The 17,371-nt window shown below is 45.6% G+C and overlaps 1 protein-coding gene and 1 long non-coding RNA gene across 4 annotated transcripts; one reads left to right on the top strand and one right to left on the bottom strand.

Moving 5' to 3' along the window:
• Window positions 1–4,451: 4,451 nt before the first annotated feature.
• On the bottom strand, window positions 4,452–5,776 carry LOC306821411. 2 transcript variants are annotated; one of them, XR_013778792.1, is made up of 4 exons: window positions 5,560–5,776; window positions 5,238–5,354; window positions 5,084–5,142; window positions 4,452–4,878 (listed from the first exon to the last, which is right to left on the bottom strand). It is a non-coding gene; the product is annotated as an uncharacterized lncRNA (long non-coding RNA). The 2 variants fall into 2 exon arrangements; XR_013778793.1 differs by lacking the exon at window positions 5,560–5,776 and having other exon boundaries at window positions 5,238–5,406.
• A 919-nt stretch (window positions 5,777–6,695) lies between these two features.
• On the top strand, window positions 6,696–17,000 carry gopc (golgi-associated PDZ and coiled-coil motif containing). Of its 2 annotated transcripts, XM_079339578.1 has the most exons (9): window positions 6,699–7,658; window positions 9,230–9,394; window positions 11,743–11,766; window positions 12,973–13,148; window positions 14,455–14,620; window positions 14,695–14,790; window positions 14,880–15,044; window positions 15,321–15,486; window positions 15,682–17,000. In XM_079339578.1, the coding sequence occupies exons 1-9, from the start codon at window positions 7,398–7,400 to the stop codon at window positions 15,810–15,812; spliced, it is 1,350 nt and encodes a 449-aa protein (XP_079195704.1). In that variant the 5' UTR covers window positions 6,699–7,397; the 3' UTR covers window positions 15,813–17,000. The 2 variants fall into 2 exon arrangements, with proteins under 2 accessions (XP_079195705.1, XP_079195704.1); XM_079339579.1 differs by lacking the exon at window positions 11,743–11,766 and having other exon boundaries at window positions 6,696–7,658.
• Window positions 17,001–17,371: the final 371 nt, after the last annotated feature.

The raw sequence follows: 17,371 nt of genomic DNA, 5'->3' as shown, positions 1-17,371 counted from the left end.
TCAGTGGCGCCCCCTTGAAATTTTCAAGAAGGCCTCCCAATTGAGGTTTTTTTGTCCTACATGCATGAATTTTTTTATGCTCATTAAGCATATCACGAGCTACATAAAATCCTCTTACACCCATTGTCATAACCAATCAGGAAGTCCGCCATATTTTTTTGAATGCAACAAAAATGGCCGAATTTCACGTTTCACAGGTTAGCTATTTGAACGAACTCCTACAACAGCGTGTATCCGATCATCGTAAACTCAGTGTCAGTGTATTCTAGACATGTAGAAGATCTCTCCTTGTGCTCCGCACGTTATTTCGTTTAAGGGCGTGGCCATGGCGTACCATCAAACATTGATGTCTCGGCTCACCCCTATTTTACCTTTCTGAAAGACCTCCCCATAGAGGTTTTCTTCTCTGACATGCATGACAATTTTTTTGGATGTTAATAATGTCAGGAACTACAATAAATCCTCTTGCACACATAGTCAAAACTAAACCGGAAATCCGCCATATTTTTTTTTAATGGCGAAAATTCGCGTTTCACAGGTTACCTATTTGAACGAACTCCTACAATAGCGTTTATCCGATTGACACAACATCAAGGTCTGTGTGTTCTAGACATGTTGAAGATCTCTCGTTGTGCTCTGCACGTTACTTTCTCAAAGGGCGTGGCCATACGGACGTGATGTTCATCACAAACAGGAAGTAGTTTGTTATGGGCCTTAATATAGGCGTAGAGTCACCAAACATCAGACACATGATCCCTGTAGAACAATTAAACTTGTCATGTTGTTATGATAAGTGGGCGTGGCTAAATGACTCAGTGGCGCCCCCATGAAATCTTAAAAATGGCCTCCCTATAGAGGTTTCTTGGTCCTACATGCATGGGATTTTTTATGCTCATTGGGCATGTCGGAAGCTACATAAAATCCTCTTACACCCATGGTCAAAACCCAACAGGAAGTCCGCCATATTTTTTTTGAATGGCTGAAATTCGCGGTTTACAGGTTAGCTATCTGAACGAACTCCTCCAAAAGCGTTTATCCCATTGACACAATGAGAATGTCAGTGTGTTCTCGACATATTGAAGATCTCTCGTTGTGCTCTGCACGTTATTTTGTCAAGGGGCGTGGCCACGGCGTACCATCAAACTTTGATGTCTCGGCGCACTCCAATTTTTTAACCTTCGATGACTGTGAGGCCTGCTGCTTGGCCACGTGTCGCGGCTGCACTCCCGCGGTCACACTCTCGCGGTCGCGACACGCGCCGACATGCGCGGGGTGCTTCGGTCCCTTCATCACCGCTTGCGGTTTTAATTTTTTTTGTTCCGCCTCTTTGGAGCCATTTTTGACGGCTTGAACGTGAATGAAAACTCATCAAAATCTCCAACTTCATCGGGTCTGGCGAAAAATTTGATATTTTTGTCATTTCGTAAAATAAATTCGCAAAATGACTCAGTGGCGCCCCCTTCAAATTTTCAAAAGGGCCTCCGCATTGAGGTTTTTTCATCGTACGTGCACGACAATTTTTAGGTACATTCAGCATGCGAGATCTCACTTAAAATCCTCTTACACCCATAGTCAAAACCAAACAGGAAGTCCGCCATATTTTTTTTCAATGGCGAAAATTCGCGTTTCACAGGTTAGCTATTTGAACGAACTCCTCCAAAGGCAATTATCCGATTGACACAATGAGAATGTCAGTGTGTTCTCGACATGTTGAAGATCTCTCGTTGTGCTCCGCACGTTATTTCGTCAAAGGGCGTGGCCACGGCGTACCATCAAACTTTGATGTCTCGGCACACCCCATTTTTTTGACCTTCGATGACTGTAAGTCCTGCTGCTTGGCCTCGTGTCACAGCTGCACCCCTGCGGTCGCACTCGTGGTCGCAACACACGCCGACATGCGCGGGGTGCTTCGGTCCCTTCATCACCGCTTGCGGTTTTAATTTTATATTCTATTGTATATTTTTATTAAATTTGTTCCTTGTTCTTTCTAAGTTGTCAGCAGGAGTTCTTCAGTTTTTTTTAAAGCTTCTTACTATTTTATCTTTGGTCCTCTGTGAATTGTTTAGCTCCAAAAACACCAAGTGTCCACGTCTGTGAAGCCATAGGCAGGAGGGAGCACGGAGTATCAGGCAGAATACAAGAGAGGAGGACCCAAACGCAGCAAACAAAAGATTTATTTAACTAAAGGCAAACTCAAAATCAAAAGGCAAAAACACAAAACAAAAACTTACTCAAACTAAAATCCAAAACGTCTGTGTGAAACGAGTGTGAAAAAGTCAATCCATGGAGCAGATGACAAAGACAGACACTCATGACAGACTAACACTGGGAAAGACAATGAACTGACAAGAGACTGAGAAAAACACAGAGACTGAATAGACATGGTTAATAGAACACAGGTGAGACAAACGAGACAGGTGAGGAACATCAGGGTAATCACACGGGAGGGAAACACAAGGAACAAAAAACACAAGACCAGAGGCCTGTACTATGAAGCAGGATTTGAGCTTAGCGAGGTCACTTCAGGGTTAACCCTGGGTTTTCAGTCCTACGAGGGTTGATTACTTTTTACCTGGGTATATCACCACGGTAACTTATCCAGAACATAACCTGCTCCGGAGCAGGTTATGTTCTTGATAAGAGATCAATGCGTATAAAAGCACCGCCGATTTCAGTCACACCTCTTTGGAAAATGGCCTCACTGTTCTTAAAAAATCCTGTGGAGCTTGGCGCTCGGATCATCAGAGGGTCACTGCGAAAGGCAAGGGTGTTTAGGGACAGACAAAACCCTTAGGCTTTACCCGCAGACTACCTTTATGAACGCTACAGGTTCTCGTCAGAGGGATTGCTTTATCTGTGTCAACTCCTTGAGCCGTATGTCACGAGTGGGACAGCAAGGAGTAGCACACTTACTGTCCTACAGACTGTCTGTATAGCTTTCTTTGCATCGGGATCCTTTATGTACACTGCAGGTGATGCTGACAATATAAGTAAAAACACTGCGTGCAGAGCAATTCACAAGGTAGCAGGGGCTCTTGCGCAACTTACGGACTCATTTGTGATGTTCCCTGACCACTTGCTGATGCAGTCCATAAAAGAGGGCTTTTATGACATTGCAGGTATGTAACATACTATGGGCTACATTACCTAAAGGCTTAATATAAACCCTATCACGTGTTGTATATTAAATGCCCCATACTTTCCTCATAGGATTCCCCAGAGTTATTGGAGCTATTGACTGCACACACGTACCTATAAGTGCTTATCTGGGTGACAATGAAGGTGATTATGTCAATCGCAAATCATTCCACAGTCTCAACATTCGGGTAAATGTTTCACTTTCAAACGCCCAAGTTTACATTCAATTGTCACATTAATATCAATATGTTGCTTATGTCTGGAGTTCTTTTCATTGTGTAAAGATCGTATAGTTCTATATGGGGTATTTTATGTCATTCACACCTTATTTCAGTGATCTTGAAAGATGTTTTTGTCATGTACCCACAAATGTGTCCCTTTGGGTAAAGTTAGGTACTGTTATTCTCTCTAAAGGCAACTCATTGTTTGCTTGTAGTGATATATTGTCATCATAATCAGAGGTGATTCATTGTTTTCTAGCACATAGGAAAATATTCACACAGCACAGTAGATAGATACTTTATTGATCCCGAGGGAAATTCAATTCAGTAATCAGTTGGAGCAGCTGTCTCACCACTTTACAGTCCTTTGAAAGGAATTTATGTTAATACTTTAGTATTGTGAACTCCAAATGATATTCCAGATGACCTGTGACCATATGTGTATGGTAACCAGCATTGATGCCAAGTGACCTGGCTCAGTCCATGACTCCCGTATCTTCAGGGAGTCTACGCTGTGCACAGACTTGAGCAGGGTAAGGTAACTACTTGTTCATGATTGAGTGAATGTGTTCTTTAAAAGGAGTTTTGTGATACTGATGATGGCTATATTGAATCTATCCTCAGGGTTGTTCAGTGGAGGGCTGCTGGGTGACAGTGACTGTTTCTGATGACCCCCTATCCTGACCCTAATGTTGGACCACAAACAGCATTCAATGTGGTCCTGACCAGAACCAGGCTCAGGATAGAAAGGCCTGCTTCAGCTGCCTTCATGGCCTCAGAGTCGCCCGTGTGCTGCTCCACAATGTGGCCACAGGAAGGAGGGAGAGGACCCCTCCTGTGAACCCTCAACCCCCTGCTGTGGTGGATCCATCACCCTGGACCGGCCGGGTGGCAGGGCGGTCAGAGAGGCCATCACACAAAAACAAAACAGGCCTTTTGATTTAACTTACAACACTCTTTATTTTGTCATCTTCTGTTTTCACGTTCCTGCCGAAATAGAGAAAGAATGTTTTTAGTTTCATCGTTTAGCTATGCCTGGCAATAAATTAAGTTGCTGACCTACCTTTTTTTTTTTTTCTTCCCCCCCCCCCCCCATTCTCTAATTTCTCCACCTCGAGTTTCCCTTTTTTGACGAGTATGGATTTCAGTTTGATGTCCAACATTTTGCTTTAGATATCAAGCGCCAATGTCCTTTTATAGAGAGCTCGGACATTGTCTGCGCAGACCTGAGAGGATACAGTGTCATTAACATTTAAACAATGCCCCTTTGAGAGACTCACTGGATGCAGTTATATTGAGCAGCTCTTTAATGAAGGTTAATGCTTTATCACAGGTTGAGGCCACAGCGTCATTGGTAGGCATGGCTCCTTCCTCCTGCTAAATTCAGATCATAGCAAATGGAAGAAATGCATTTTTTTAGGCGAGAAAGCACTTGGAACTGTTATTCCCGTGTGCAGACCCTCAACCAAGATTAGTAATGACAGTCCAAATCAATACAGCCAAGTATCCACACTCACATCTGTGTTAAAACAAGTGAAATGACAAACTGCATAAAAGAATTAAGACTTAAGCATAAATGTGTACCTCCAACCCACTGATAGAGCACACAGACAGTCTCATCATTGTGCCTGAGAAAACAAGACATGTAAAATGTAGTTCTTTAAATAAATGATAACTATACATGATTGATACCAGAGTGTATATGAGTGATTGGCATACCTTACCTCTGTATGAGACAGTTTAACCATGGGTAGTGACAGAAACACCAGTGTCTCTCCATTGACTGTAGGGATATAAATCATGTTACTTCTTCCTACAATCATTACTATGTTACAGAATCGTGTCTTATTAGCAGAGCACTTTCACATGGACATTAACCCTGTACAAACAGATCTTGCATGGAGCTGCTGCCACCAGGGTCTGATGTAACCCCCCCTTCCACCCCGTCCATTAAGGGGCGGCCTTCGTTATTGGAGAGGGCAATCTCCTCTGCAGCTGTGTATTCCGGAGGAGGAGGAGGAGGAGGAGGAGGAGCCCCCCCCCCCCCCCCCCCGTCTTCTTCTGTTAGATTTTTTTTCCTGTTAGCTGCATGCAAGATAGAAAACATCTTATTGTGCTGTTGTATAACGGCGTCAGTCTACATCACAACGCGATTGAAGCATTTCTTGTATATTATGAGATATGACAGTAGGCCACTCACCACTTTACAGTCAGCACTGCTCGTGCCTTCATGATGTGGCATTTAGTTTATCAAGTCAAACTTATGCATTTACACACTCAGCTGCGTTCTGTTCTCTTCCTCTGATCCAGGACAGTACTGTCACGAGTCAGAGGAAGAGACCCAAACATACGACTCCAGGGCAAAAGGCAGTTTCAAAAATCCATTTAATTGTACGCAGGGTTCAGTACGCGGGAGTCAAAAAACTAACAGGTTCAGATTCCAAAAAGTCAAGACAGAAAAATGCTGGAACGCAGACACTGGGAACAAGATGACATAGAGACAAAACTACAAGACGAACTGTCCTAGAATGAGGGGAAGACAGACATTATATACTGAACAGGGTTAACAAGACACAGGTGAGACACATCAGGTAATAAGACAGGAGGGAAACAAGGAACAAAGAGCACAAGACCAGAAACTGAGGACAAGAACAAGTCAAACGCAAACACAAGACATGATAGCAGAGGAAAACAGAAATAAACTAACCCGTTAACCCGGGGATGTGACAGAGGACAAGTACGACCTAACCTAAAGCAGATATAAAACAGACAAAATAAAACAGAATACACCAAAGACTAGACTTAAAACACAAAACAGGAAATAAACTTACAGGCAACAGGGAAACATACTTAAGACTAACGTAAACACAAGACTGAAACATTAAAACACACAAGGGAAAACTAAAACAAGACGAAACAGAAACCAAACCAAACCATGACAGGAGGGAGCACGGAAAAGCTCCACATACACTCCACAACTCCACATACACACATTAAAGCACGCAACACACACACACACACACACACACACAGAGCTATTCTACCTAACTGATTCATTTTGCCCCTGTAACGATTCTGTTACTACCTCTTCAGAAGGTACAAAGGGGTATGAGGAAACCTTATCATTGTGACGTACATATTGTAGCTTCAAATGTTGGTCACAGACTAACATGAATGTCTAAGGTGTACTGATGTCGAGGCTTCGTTACCATGCTGTTGTGGAAATTGCATAATAAAAAGGACCTGAGAAGAAAGTGTGCAGGACAAAATGATAAATGGACTTGAGTGCATTTCTACTCTTCTTGCTACTCAACGCACAGGTATGACTAGACTGCAGGTCACACTATGTAAGGCATCCATCAGCGTTAACTAATCCCATTCATACACATTCACACTGAAGCAGAGGGAGCAACTTAGGGTTATATGTCTTGTCCAAGTTCACATTAGACATGTGACTTCAAGAGAGAGAAAGGACGGACTCTCCCACGGAGGCACAGCTCTTTAATGTGAACAGCAGGAAGAAAGGCCATCCTCACCAACAGTCCCCAGGAACCTAAGAGAGCTCAGGAGCTCCATGAAAAAGGAGAGGGTAGTAATTAGTGTGTACATCAAGTTCATTTAAAATTTATAGTCTAATGTAAACAGAATAAATGCACATATTTCAATCACAAGTCGACACTTTGATACATTTGGTAAAAGTCTACATTTACTATATGAATGCAGTTGGTGAGAAGAAAGAGCCCACTCGGAGTCAAATGCTCCAGATCACGAAGGAGAGCCGTTATTCCCATCACTCTGCGATCTACTGCTTCTCCCTGATGCAGGCAGACAGTAGTAGTTGCAGCCAGATCCAATCGGAAGTCTGATGTGGGACTTCCTGGTTTGTGGAGCAGAATCAACAACAGTCGTCAGGGTTGTCTCCGTGTACAAATGACAGCACATTATTCTCACAGTTGAAGAATCTTTGTGTTGCGTTGTCTCAAGGTGTTTCTCCGTCACTGTTAGCATCGAGCTAACGTTAGCAGCAGCAGCGCGGTGATGTCCGCCTCAGCCGGATGCTCCCCGGCAGGCCCGGGCTCAGGCCTGGGCCCTGGGATGTCCATGTTTCGCTGGCTTGAGGTGCTGGAGAAGGAATTTGATAAGGCCTTCGTGGACGTGGACCTGCTGCTGGGGGAGATAGACCCGGACCAGGTGGACATAACCTACGAAGGCCGCCAGAAGATGACCAGCCTGAGCTCCTGCTTCGCCCAGCTCTGTCACAAGACCCAGACCGTGTTCCAGCTCAACCACAAACTGGAGGTAAGACCCAAGACCCAGACTGATCCAGCTCAACCACAAACTGGAGGTAAGACCCAAGACCCAGACTGATCCAGCTCAACCACAAACTGGAGGTAAGACCCAAGACCCAGACTGATCCAGCTCAACCATAAACTGGACGTAAGACCCAAGACCCAGACTGATCCAGCTCAACCACAAACTGGACGCAAGACCCAAGACCCAGACTGATCCAGCTCAACCACAAACTGGACGTAAGACCCAAGACCCAGACTGATCCAACTCAACCATAAACTGGACGTAAGACCCAAGACCCAGACTGATCCAGCTCAACCATAAACTGGACGTAAGACCCAAGACCCAGACTGATCCAGCTCAACCATAAACTGTACGTAAGACCCAAGACCCAGACTGATCCAGCTCAACCATAAACTGGACGTAAGACCTAAGACCCAGACTGATCCAGCTCAGTTTTCAGCTGTTTCAGGTGGAGTTGTCATGATACCTTCATTTCAATCTTTAATGACACATTATCTGTGTGCCATGAAGTCACGTGTATTGCTGACATCCAGTCCACCTAATGACTGATTGAGTGAAGAGTTCTCTGATTGGACAGATCATGTTGCATTGTGGGAGTCTGATACCGTCAGGGTCGGCTGTGATTGAAATCCATTCAGTGACTGTGATCATGAACAGAACACAGAGGGAGATAAATAGATGCTCACTTCCACATGTCCTCCTGGTCCTGTTCACTCCTTTGTGTTCACCTTGAATCTACCTGTTTGCTCCTTGTCTTTGTGTTGCTGTAACAGCAGAGATGAGTGGAGTTTAGCTGCATGCACCATGACCTCTGATCCAGCTCGGGCATGCTGTGTGTTATCAGGGAGCGTGCTCAGTTTACACACAGGAAGACATGACGGAGGACATCTGGGTCTGTTGATCAGTGATGGGATGAACCTGTGTGTGTGAGTCAGACACACGGTCAGGTGGTTGAAGACACTCCTCACCCTGTCAGAGTCCCTCAGCGGCTCAGTGTTTGTTATCCTTGATGCTTCTGATCAGCTCAGTAGTCAAAATGCTGTTTTAATATAATATTTAAAAAAGAAGAATTTCAATGTGAAACTAAAAGCTCCAGATGACCAGGCTCAGGACAGAAAGGCAAAGGTAATAGTTGTCCAATGACAACTATTACTATTAATGCTGATTAAAATGAATCAATAGCTGTTACCATAGCAACACAATGTAAAGATCTAGGCACCAGTGTTGGCTAATTCATAAGATTTATTTGAAGGCATCCTGACACTGTCTGAATATTCCAGAAACATAGTTCAGCTGACTGGCTCCAGGTTTGACTTCTGTCTCTCTCTCTCTCTCTCTCTCTCTGTCTCTCTCTCTCTCTCTCTCTCTCTCTGTCTCTCTCTCTCTCTCTCTCTCTCTCTCTCTCTCTCTCTCTGTCTCTCTCTCTCTCTCTCTCTCTCTCTCTCTGTCTCTCTCTCTCTCTGTCTCTCTTTTTATGACTGAAAAACAAACTGTTTCTTGGGGAGATGTGTCATAGTCATCATTGTGAGCTCTGCCCTCTGATTGGCCCTCGTCAGGCTCAGCTGGTGGACCTGCGCTCGGAGCTGACGGACGTGAAGGCTGATCGCTCCGTGGTGGAGAGGGAGGTGCACGACCAGCTCCTGCAGCTCCACGCTCTGCAGCTGCAGCTCCACGCCAAACAAGGCCAGGCCGAGGACTCGGACTCCATCAAAGACAGACTGGTAGGAGGACGTACACATGTCTCAAGTTACTTTTTCACTTTGCTCCTCCAAATCTGAGTTTGAGCTCACCCAGAGTGTCTGAACACAAAAAGCCTGCTGCCTCAAACGGAGCTGGTTTCACATCTGATTCCTACAGATCCGCCTCAATCTGAACGACTGATCCATGAGACTGTTTCAGTCGGAAATAATCCCACTAACCCGTTACCATAGCAACCAACGTAGATCAGACCCTGTCAGTCCAGAGCGGCAGGTCGCCCCAGTCAGTTAGATCGGCCAGTTGAAGAAGTTCAGACGGATTCTTGAATCAGTTTCCTGTGAGTCGAAATCAACCGAACCCTGAGTCAAAGAGGGGTCGAGACCAGAGGAAGTCAGTCTCTTAAATACTCACAATGGGTCTGGTTTATGAAACCTTTGTATTCATACGTGTGCAAACTTGATAGCAGCAGTAAAGAAGGTGTTATCTGATGTACGAACAGCGTGCATCTTTCATATGAGTCAAATAACACATGTTGTCTCTTTACTACCTTTGTCTTCATGAATATGTAATATGAGTGTAACATACTGAGAGGAAGTGAAGTTAATACACACACTGTGATTTACTAAGGCAGGTAAAAAGTCAGGTGTCTGAATGTAAGACCTTTGAAAGGAAGGTGCTAATCCAGGAGCTCAGTGTGACACACAGCAGGCTGCAGGTCGGAGGAGACAGAGTAAAGAGAAACACCATGATCAAACTAATATCACTGAACATTCACAGCCTCTGCTTTCTAAACAACTCCAACACTCATGTCTTCCTGTTTCCCTCTTCTCACCAACCTTACATTTTAAACTGGGCCTTTCCTGTTTCTCTGGTTGTGTGTCTCTGGAGAGCTTCTCTTCACTCTACAGCCCCCCCCCCCCCCCTGCTGCTGCGCTGTGGGACGCTTGAACGGGGGGCTCACCATGCTTGTACCCCCAACTTCAGTACCTGTCGCCATGAGATTTATGTCTGATCAGACACAGCGCTGACCAGCTTCTGGTGCACGAGTGGCGCACACACACTGAGCACCAGTGCCACAGAGGACCATGTTTAATTTAAAAAGGTTTTCTTATAAGCCACTTTTTCCTTTTGTTATATTCACATTTATCTGCTATTACCTGAAAACACTGGACGTTCATTTGCCTCTAACTAATATCTATTTTGTACCTGCAGTCGTCCAGCTTTCCGTCCAAACTCTCTGTGACGTAAACCAGTAGAACACGTCAAAGCCTGACAGAAATACTACCGCAAAACGCCCACAAGCCAAACGTGCAGACTTCTGCAATGAGCACGCAATTTAGTACTCTTTAATTGAGATCTTAGTAAATCAGGCCCTATGTGTCTTTACCTGTCCTTCCTGTTTCATTCTGAGTCCAGCCATCATTCACAGGGTTTTCTTCTCTTCTGCTCTTTATTTCATTAGTGATTGAGTCAACTCAGTAACAGGTGTCTGAAGCTGTAGTGTTTGTTTGTTTATAGACCGGCACAGGAACGAGTCCTAAAACCAGGAAGTGAGTTAGCATGTTAGCTCCATGGGTTCTAACCTCTAAAAGTCAATGTGGATTTTGAATGTGTTTGTGTTTAGATGCCTGAAATAAGGTCTGTGGTTAACACGAGCTGAAGAGATGTTGACGTTTTGTTAGAAAAGATAAACTACGTTAGCTAAGACCCCACTTGTGAGTTTTAAAGTTTTTACGCAAACTTAAAATGGCGGTTGCTAACGAGTAGCTAACTGAAACTACAGTGGTTGTCATGGAGACATTACACGTCATCACGCCGGGAACTCTCTCACTAATCCTCCTTACAGCCTCTAGTCATGTTTTTCAGTGCTCTTGTAAATATTAGGTTAATAAACAACTTATTAAGCTAACGTTTAGCTAGCTTGTCAAATCCGATGATTAGATGGATGAAGCATAACGGTCGTGACGTCATTACAAACCGACCGTGGTGTAGTTAGCTTGTAGCATAACGTTAGCTTTTTACTTCTCTCAGCTGCATTAACTCTTCAAACTTCATATAAATGATGTTCATCTGTAAAGATTATCCCGCTGAACAAAACAGCTACACATCAGAAGCGTGTGTTTGACACAGAATCCCATCGGAGAGTTCTCGTTCAAACCCATGGCGAAGCAACTTCCGGTTGACCTACAGAAATATGTGCTCACTTTTCCAGTCTGTTTGTTAGTGTGTTTTTCTGCTGCTCCTGCTCTCTGATTGGTTCTTGTGCTCTGACGCTTCCTTTGATTTGCTGACTAACTCTGTGTCCTCTTCAAATGATCATCTAATCTGTGACTCCTCGGGTTTCCTCCTCTGCTGCTACTCTCCCTCTAAGCCTGCACCCACAGTGGATCACATGGTAAGTGTGTGTGTGTGTGTGTGTGTGTGTGTGTGTGTGTGTGTGTGTGTGTGTGTGTGTGTGTGTGTGTGTGTGTGTGTGTGTGTGTGTGTGTGTGTGTGTGTGTGTGTGTGTGTGTGTGTGTGTGTGTGTGTGTGTGTGTGTGTGTGTGTGTGTGTGTGTGTGTGTGTGTGTGCTCACAGTCGGCAGCAGTAGTACGTCTTGTCTTCCTGCTCACTAACAGCAGGCCTTCACCCATACACGGCTCACACAGCTGATACACACACGTGCACACACACACATGTCCCACACATTCTCTTTATACCAGAGTCATAACACACGAGCAGCGTGGGTGCAATGTTGTTAAGCGTCAGCGCTCTCAGTTGTTGCACTCTTGTCACCTCTCTCTCTCTTGAGAATCACTTATTAATTCTACATATTAATGCTCATTTAAAGCAGCTTTATTTGGATCTATATCCAGCCCCCCATTTTGTAACCTAGCAACAATGAACACTGGTAAGAAGTGCTTTGTTGTTGCGCTGCTAGCACAAAAAGTGCTGTCAATCAATCAAACTTTATTTGTATAGAACTTTTCATACAAAGTGGCATCACAAATTGCTTCACATCATAGTAAATCAAACAGCAACAACACAACGATTCAGTTAAAAGCTGGACTAATAATGTTTCCTTTTGAACTGTTCACATCGTGTTCTCAGGTCTCCAGGTAAACTCCTCCACAGACGGAGACCGTTATAATAAAAAGATGCCTCACCGTAGGTTTTACTTTGGACATGTGGAACAAATAAAAGACCACTTCCTGAAGAGCAGCGGCCTCTAGTCGGCTCATAAATTAAAAGCAAAGCTTAAAAGACAATAAAAGAATGTTCAAATCAAATGTAAAACACACAGGGAGCCAACGCAGAGATTTTAGTCTTTAAGCTGAGAAAGTGCTGCCAATGTGTGGACACAAGCCCTAAAGTAATCGATATTATTGATCAGATTGAAGTTTAAATTCTGGTCTGATCAATGATATCATAAAGGCCTTGTGGTGTTGATGTGACATGTTGTGCCGTGTGGCGTTGATGTGCCGTGTGGCGTTGATGTGGCGTTGATGATCCGTGTGGCGTTGTTGATCCGTGTGGCGTTGATGTGCCGTGTGGCGTTGATGTGCTGTGTGGCGTTGATGTGCCGTGTTCTCTCCTAAGTGTGTGAGTCTGTTTGTTCTAGGAGCAGGAGCTGGTGGCCAGTAAGAAGGAGAAGTTGGCTGAGGCGCGGCTCGAGGCTGAAGTGAGACTGTACAGGAAGGAGAACGAGGCCCTCCGCAGGCACATGGCGGTACTGCAGGCCGAGGTGTACGGCGCAAGACTGGCTGCTAAATACCTGGACAAGGAGCTGGCTGGCAGGTGAGGAGTGAGATGTTCCCGCACCTTTGAGGTCAAAGCTGGAGGTTTGTAAGGATCACATTATGAGACGGGAGTCAGGTACACAGGGGGCGGAGTCAGGTACACAGGGGGCGGAGTCAGGTACACAGGGGGCGGAGTCAGGTACACTGGGGGCGGAGTCAGGTACACAGGGAGGAGTTGGGTACACAAGGGGTGGAGTTGGATACACAGGGGGCGGAGTCAGGTACACAGGGGGCGGAGTCAGGTACACAGGGGGTGGAGTCAGGTTAACGGGTATATAAAATATGGTCTGCTTGATATTTATCCCAGCATGCTTTGGGCAGTGAAGCAGATGTTTGTATTGTATAATAAATGGGGGCCAGTTTTTAGTCGTGTCAGGTTCTGTACTCTGTGAGGGTGGCGGCTGCATGCAGCAAAGCTTTAGAGGTCATAGTATTCCCTTCTCAGCTTTTTATACACCTGTATGAGACACAGTTCAGCTGAATTGGGATTGCACCAGGTGGGCTCCAGAAAGTCTTTGACAATGAAAAATAAAAATTCAAACTAACAAATCCGTATTGAGACTCTAACTCCCACAGTCCACACACTGCATGTACGCTGCTGTCCGTCAGCGCCACGCAGCGCTCAGCTCCCTTTCAAATAGACTGCCAGTCTATTCTGGTATATTCCATCACTATCAACAGTGCTTCAAAACAGACACTGAGTGAACAACAACATGACGTTTTTCTTTTTATTCTCGTGGCCTCTCCTCGTGCTCCAGTGACGCAGACGGACCGCGGTGCACATGGACTATGTGAAAGTTGTGGATTATACCAAAGGCCAAATGTGAGATGTAGTTTTCTGTTGCGGAACAAAGAAATCCGAGTCAGTCCCTTGAATGCATCCTAAATGACCACTCTCATTCAACCAACGTTTATAAAGCAGTTTTCTCTTCAGGACAGAACAGACTAAGCTTGACCTTTGACCCTTTACTAATCTGCATCATGATGTCATTTCAGTTAATGTGCGTAAATCACAAGAACACCAGTTTGTGCGTCATCTAAACTGAGTGAAGCCTGTGTGTGAGCTGTTATTGACGGTTAAATCAGACTGACAGGAAACAGATGGAACAGCGCTCCTCACGGGGAATCAACTACAAAACATGGTTTCCTTAGCAGACAGCTGTAAAAGGGAAAATCTCCCTCCACTCTCTCAAATGGGAATGGAAAGCACGCAGACATTTATCATGAACGTTAATGGCTTCATCAGTGCTGCTCGGACAGGACGGCCTGCCTGTGATCTGCACTGACAGCAGAGTGTGTTTCAGGGTGCAGCAGATCCAGCTGCTGGGTCGGGACATGAAGGGGCCTGCTCATGACAAACTGTGGAACCAGCTGGAGGCGGAGATCCACCTGCACCGCCACAAGACCGTCATCAGGGCATGTAGAGGACGCAACGACCCGAAGAAGCCTCTGCCCTCCCCTGTGGGACACGTGAGTGTGTCAGCTCAGCGCATGTGAAAGCAGCCTTTGATGTGGGACTCTTTACTTAGACTGTGTCACCACAGGAGCCTGACATGCTGAAGAAGACGCAGGGGGTCGGCCCCATCAGGAAGGTGGTGCTGGTCAAAGAGGACCACGAGGGGCTGGGGATCTCCATCACAGTAAGAACTGAGCACAGAGACATGCTGACTGTCAACGAGTACGCACGCTGCCACATGACTCGCTTCAATCCCTGAAATCTCCTCCTCAGGGCGGGAAGGAGCACGGCGTTCCCATCCTGATCTCAGAGATTCACCCCAGCCAGCCGGCAGACCGCTGCAGAGGTCTGCACGTAGGCGACGCCGTCCTCGCCGTCAACAGCATCAACCTGAGAGATGCCAAACATAAGGAGGCCGTGACCATCCTGTCCCAGCAGGTACCACGAGCAGAGAGACACCCCTGAGTCCACACTCTGAGTCCTCTCAGCACTCACTCTCTGTGTGTGTGTGTGTGTGTGTGTGTGTGTGTGTGTGTGTGTGTGTGTGTGTGTGTGTGTGTGTGTGTGTGTGTGTGTGTGTGTGTGTGTGTGTGTGTGTGTGTGTGTGTGTGTGTGTGTGTGTGTGTGTGTGTGTGTGTGTGTGTGTGTGTGTGTGTGTGTGTGTGTGTGTGTGTGTGTGTGTGTGTGTGTGTTTGTGTGTTTGTGTGTGGTCAGCGGGGGCAGATAGAGTTCGAGGTGGTGTACGTGGCTCCAGAGGTGGACAGTGATGATGAGAACGTGGAGTACGAAGACGACAGCGGCCATCACTACAGACTGTACCTGGATGAACTGGAAGACAGCAGCACAGCGCCCCCTAACAACAGCTCAGCGTCACTGCAGGGTGAGTTTAAAAACATCACTGACTGGGTAAAAGTCCTCTCATCCTTTCACCACTTCAAAAAGAAATCTAAAGTTGTTTTTATTGTGCCTGTTTATGGCGGTGTGCCCCCTGCTGGCTGCAGATGTAAAGTCTGGGTTTTATATAAAAGAGTTCATCCAGCTGCTGATTGACACCAGTCTGTGCGTCTCCCTGCAGCTCTGGAGAAAATGACTCTGAGTAACGGAGCGGAGAACGGAGGAGGAGGAGGAGGAGACACAGGGATCTCCTGCGAGACGCCTTCAGAGGAAACTCCTTCAAAACCTTCTGAGGGGGACGGCTCCACCTAGAGGACCAATCAGAGGATGATCTGAGGAGCGGGGGGGGGGGGGGGTTAAAGGTCAGAGGAGGGGGGACGTTGAACAAAAGAGGGCCTTGTTGGTATTTTATGTAGATATTAATGAACTGTAAAAATACAGCTGTCTGTCTGTCAGGAAGGGGGGGGGGTATTTGTTTTTCATCAACAATAACACTAAATCATCCACATGGACCTCATCACCAATCAATCAGAAGTATTTATTCAGGATTACAGGCAGAAGTGTGAGCAGGATTTTGAGTCCAGAGTAAGGAACGATCACAGGTTTTTAAGCAGCGTTGTTAAATATGAAGTGAAAGACGCAGGTCAATAAATCCACGTCCCGACACTTCAGACAGCAGCAGACACATCCTCACGTCTGCACAGCTGTTGTCTCTGATCAGACCAGCGTTGTCATGGTTATTCTTCAGCTGTCAGGAAAAGCTCTCTGCTCTCTCCTGGACGATGTGATGGGAGTTGGGGAAAAAAATCAATCAGTTTTGACACCGCGTGAAGAAAAAGTAGTGCACGCTGTGTGAATGAAGACGTCAGCACACAATCCTAACCAATGAGATGTCTCCTGTGTTTGTCAGACACACACATGAGATGCCAAACGGAGTGGAGAAGGAGTTCAGTTTAGATTGTACGGAGGATTAGTCCTAACCTTCTGAGTCAGCTGATTGGCCCTCGTGCCCCGGCAGTCTAAAGTCCCAGCCGGACTCCCACTGTCTTTACAGTGTTCACACTTTAATCCAAACAATCACAAAGAAGAAGAGGACGGAGTCCTGACTGATACTCGTCCCTGCTGTTTGTCCTGTGTGTGTGTGTATCACACACGTGTGATAAATCTATGATGTAATGGTTACAATCATTTTAATGACATGGTTTTTCTCTGCGGGGTGTTCTTGTGTGTGTGTGTGTGTGTGTGTGTGTGTGTGTGTGTGTGTGTGTGTGTGTGTGTGTGTGTGTGTGTGTGTGTGTGTGTGTGTGTGTGTGTGTGTGTGTGTGTGTGTGTGTGTGTGTGTGTGTGTGTGTGTGTGTGTGTGTGTGTGTGTGTGTGTGTGTGTGTGTGTGTGTGTGTGTGTGTGTGTGTGTCTGTCACATTTTCACAGAATTGGATCTGAGTCAGTCCCACTTCCTGTCAGAGTTTCAGAATAAAAGAAGTGAAGTTACTGAAGCATCACGTTCACTCTGGTCGTCCTTCTTAACCTGCACACACACGGCGTGCGTCTTGAGCAGGTCATCGTGTTCATAGCCTTGAAATAAAGTTTGTCATCTGTCTGTTGATGTTGTTTTGTTAATTCAGCGCTATTAAAAGAAACTTAATTTGTCCCCGGGGGTCAATTCAAGGGCACACAGAGCAGTAAATAATGACAGTGCAGCTTTACTAAAACATTTAGCCAATCAACAAAGAATAAAGTCAAGAGTGTTAGTACACAGTTAGATAGAAGGTTAGCACAAGTTAAAAACACAAGTTACAGAGTTAGATTTAGATGTAAATGGACTGATGTGAACAGAAGTTAGAACTATTTAACCCCTTCAGACCCTGCGTCC

The sequence above is a fragment of the Symphodus melops genome (assembly GCF_947650265.1).
Source record: "Symphodus melops genome assembly, chromosome: 1".
Taxonomy (NCBI): domain Eukaryota; kingdom Metazoa; phylum Chordata; class Actinopteri; order Labriformes; family Labridae; genus Symphodus; species Symphodus melops.
The sequence above is the reverse complement of the archived record's forward strand: the minus strand, read 5'-3'. Positions and strand labels throughout refer to the sequence as shown.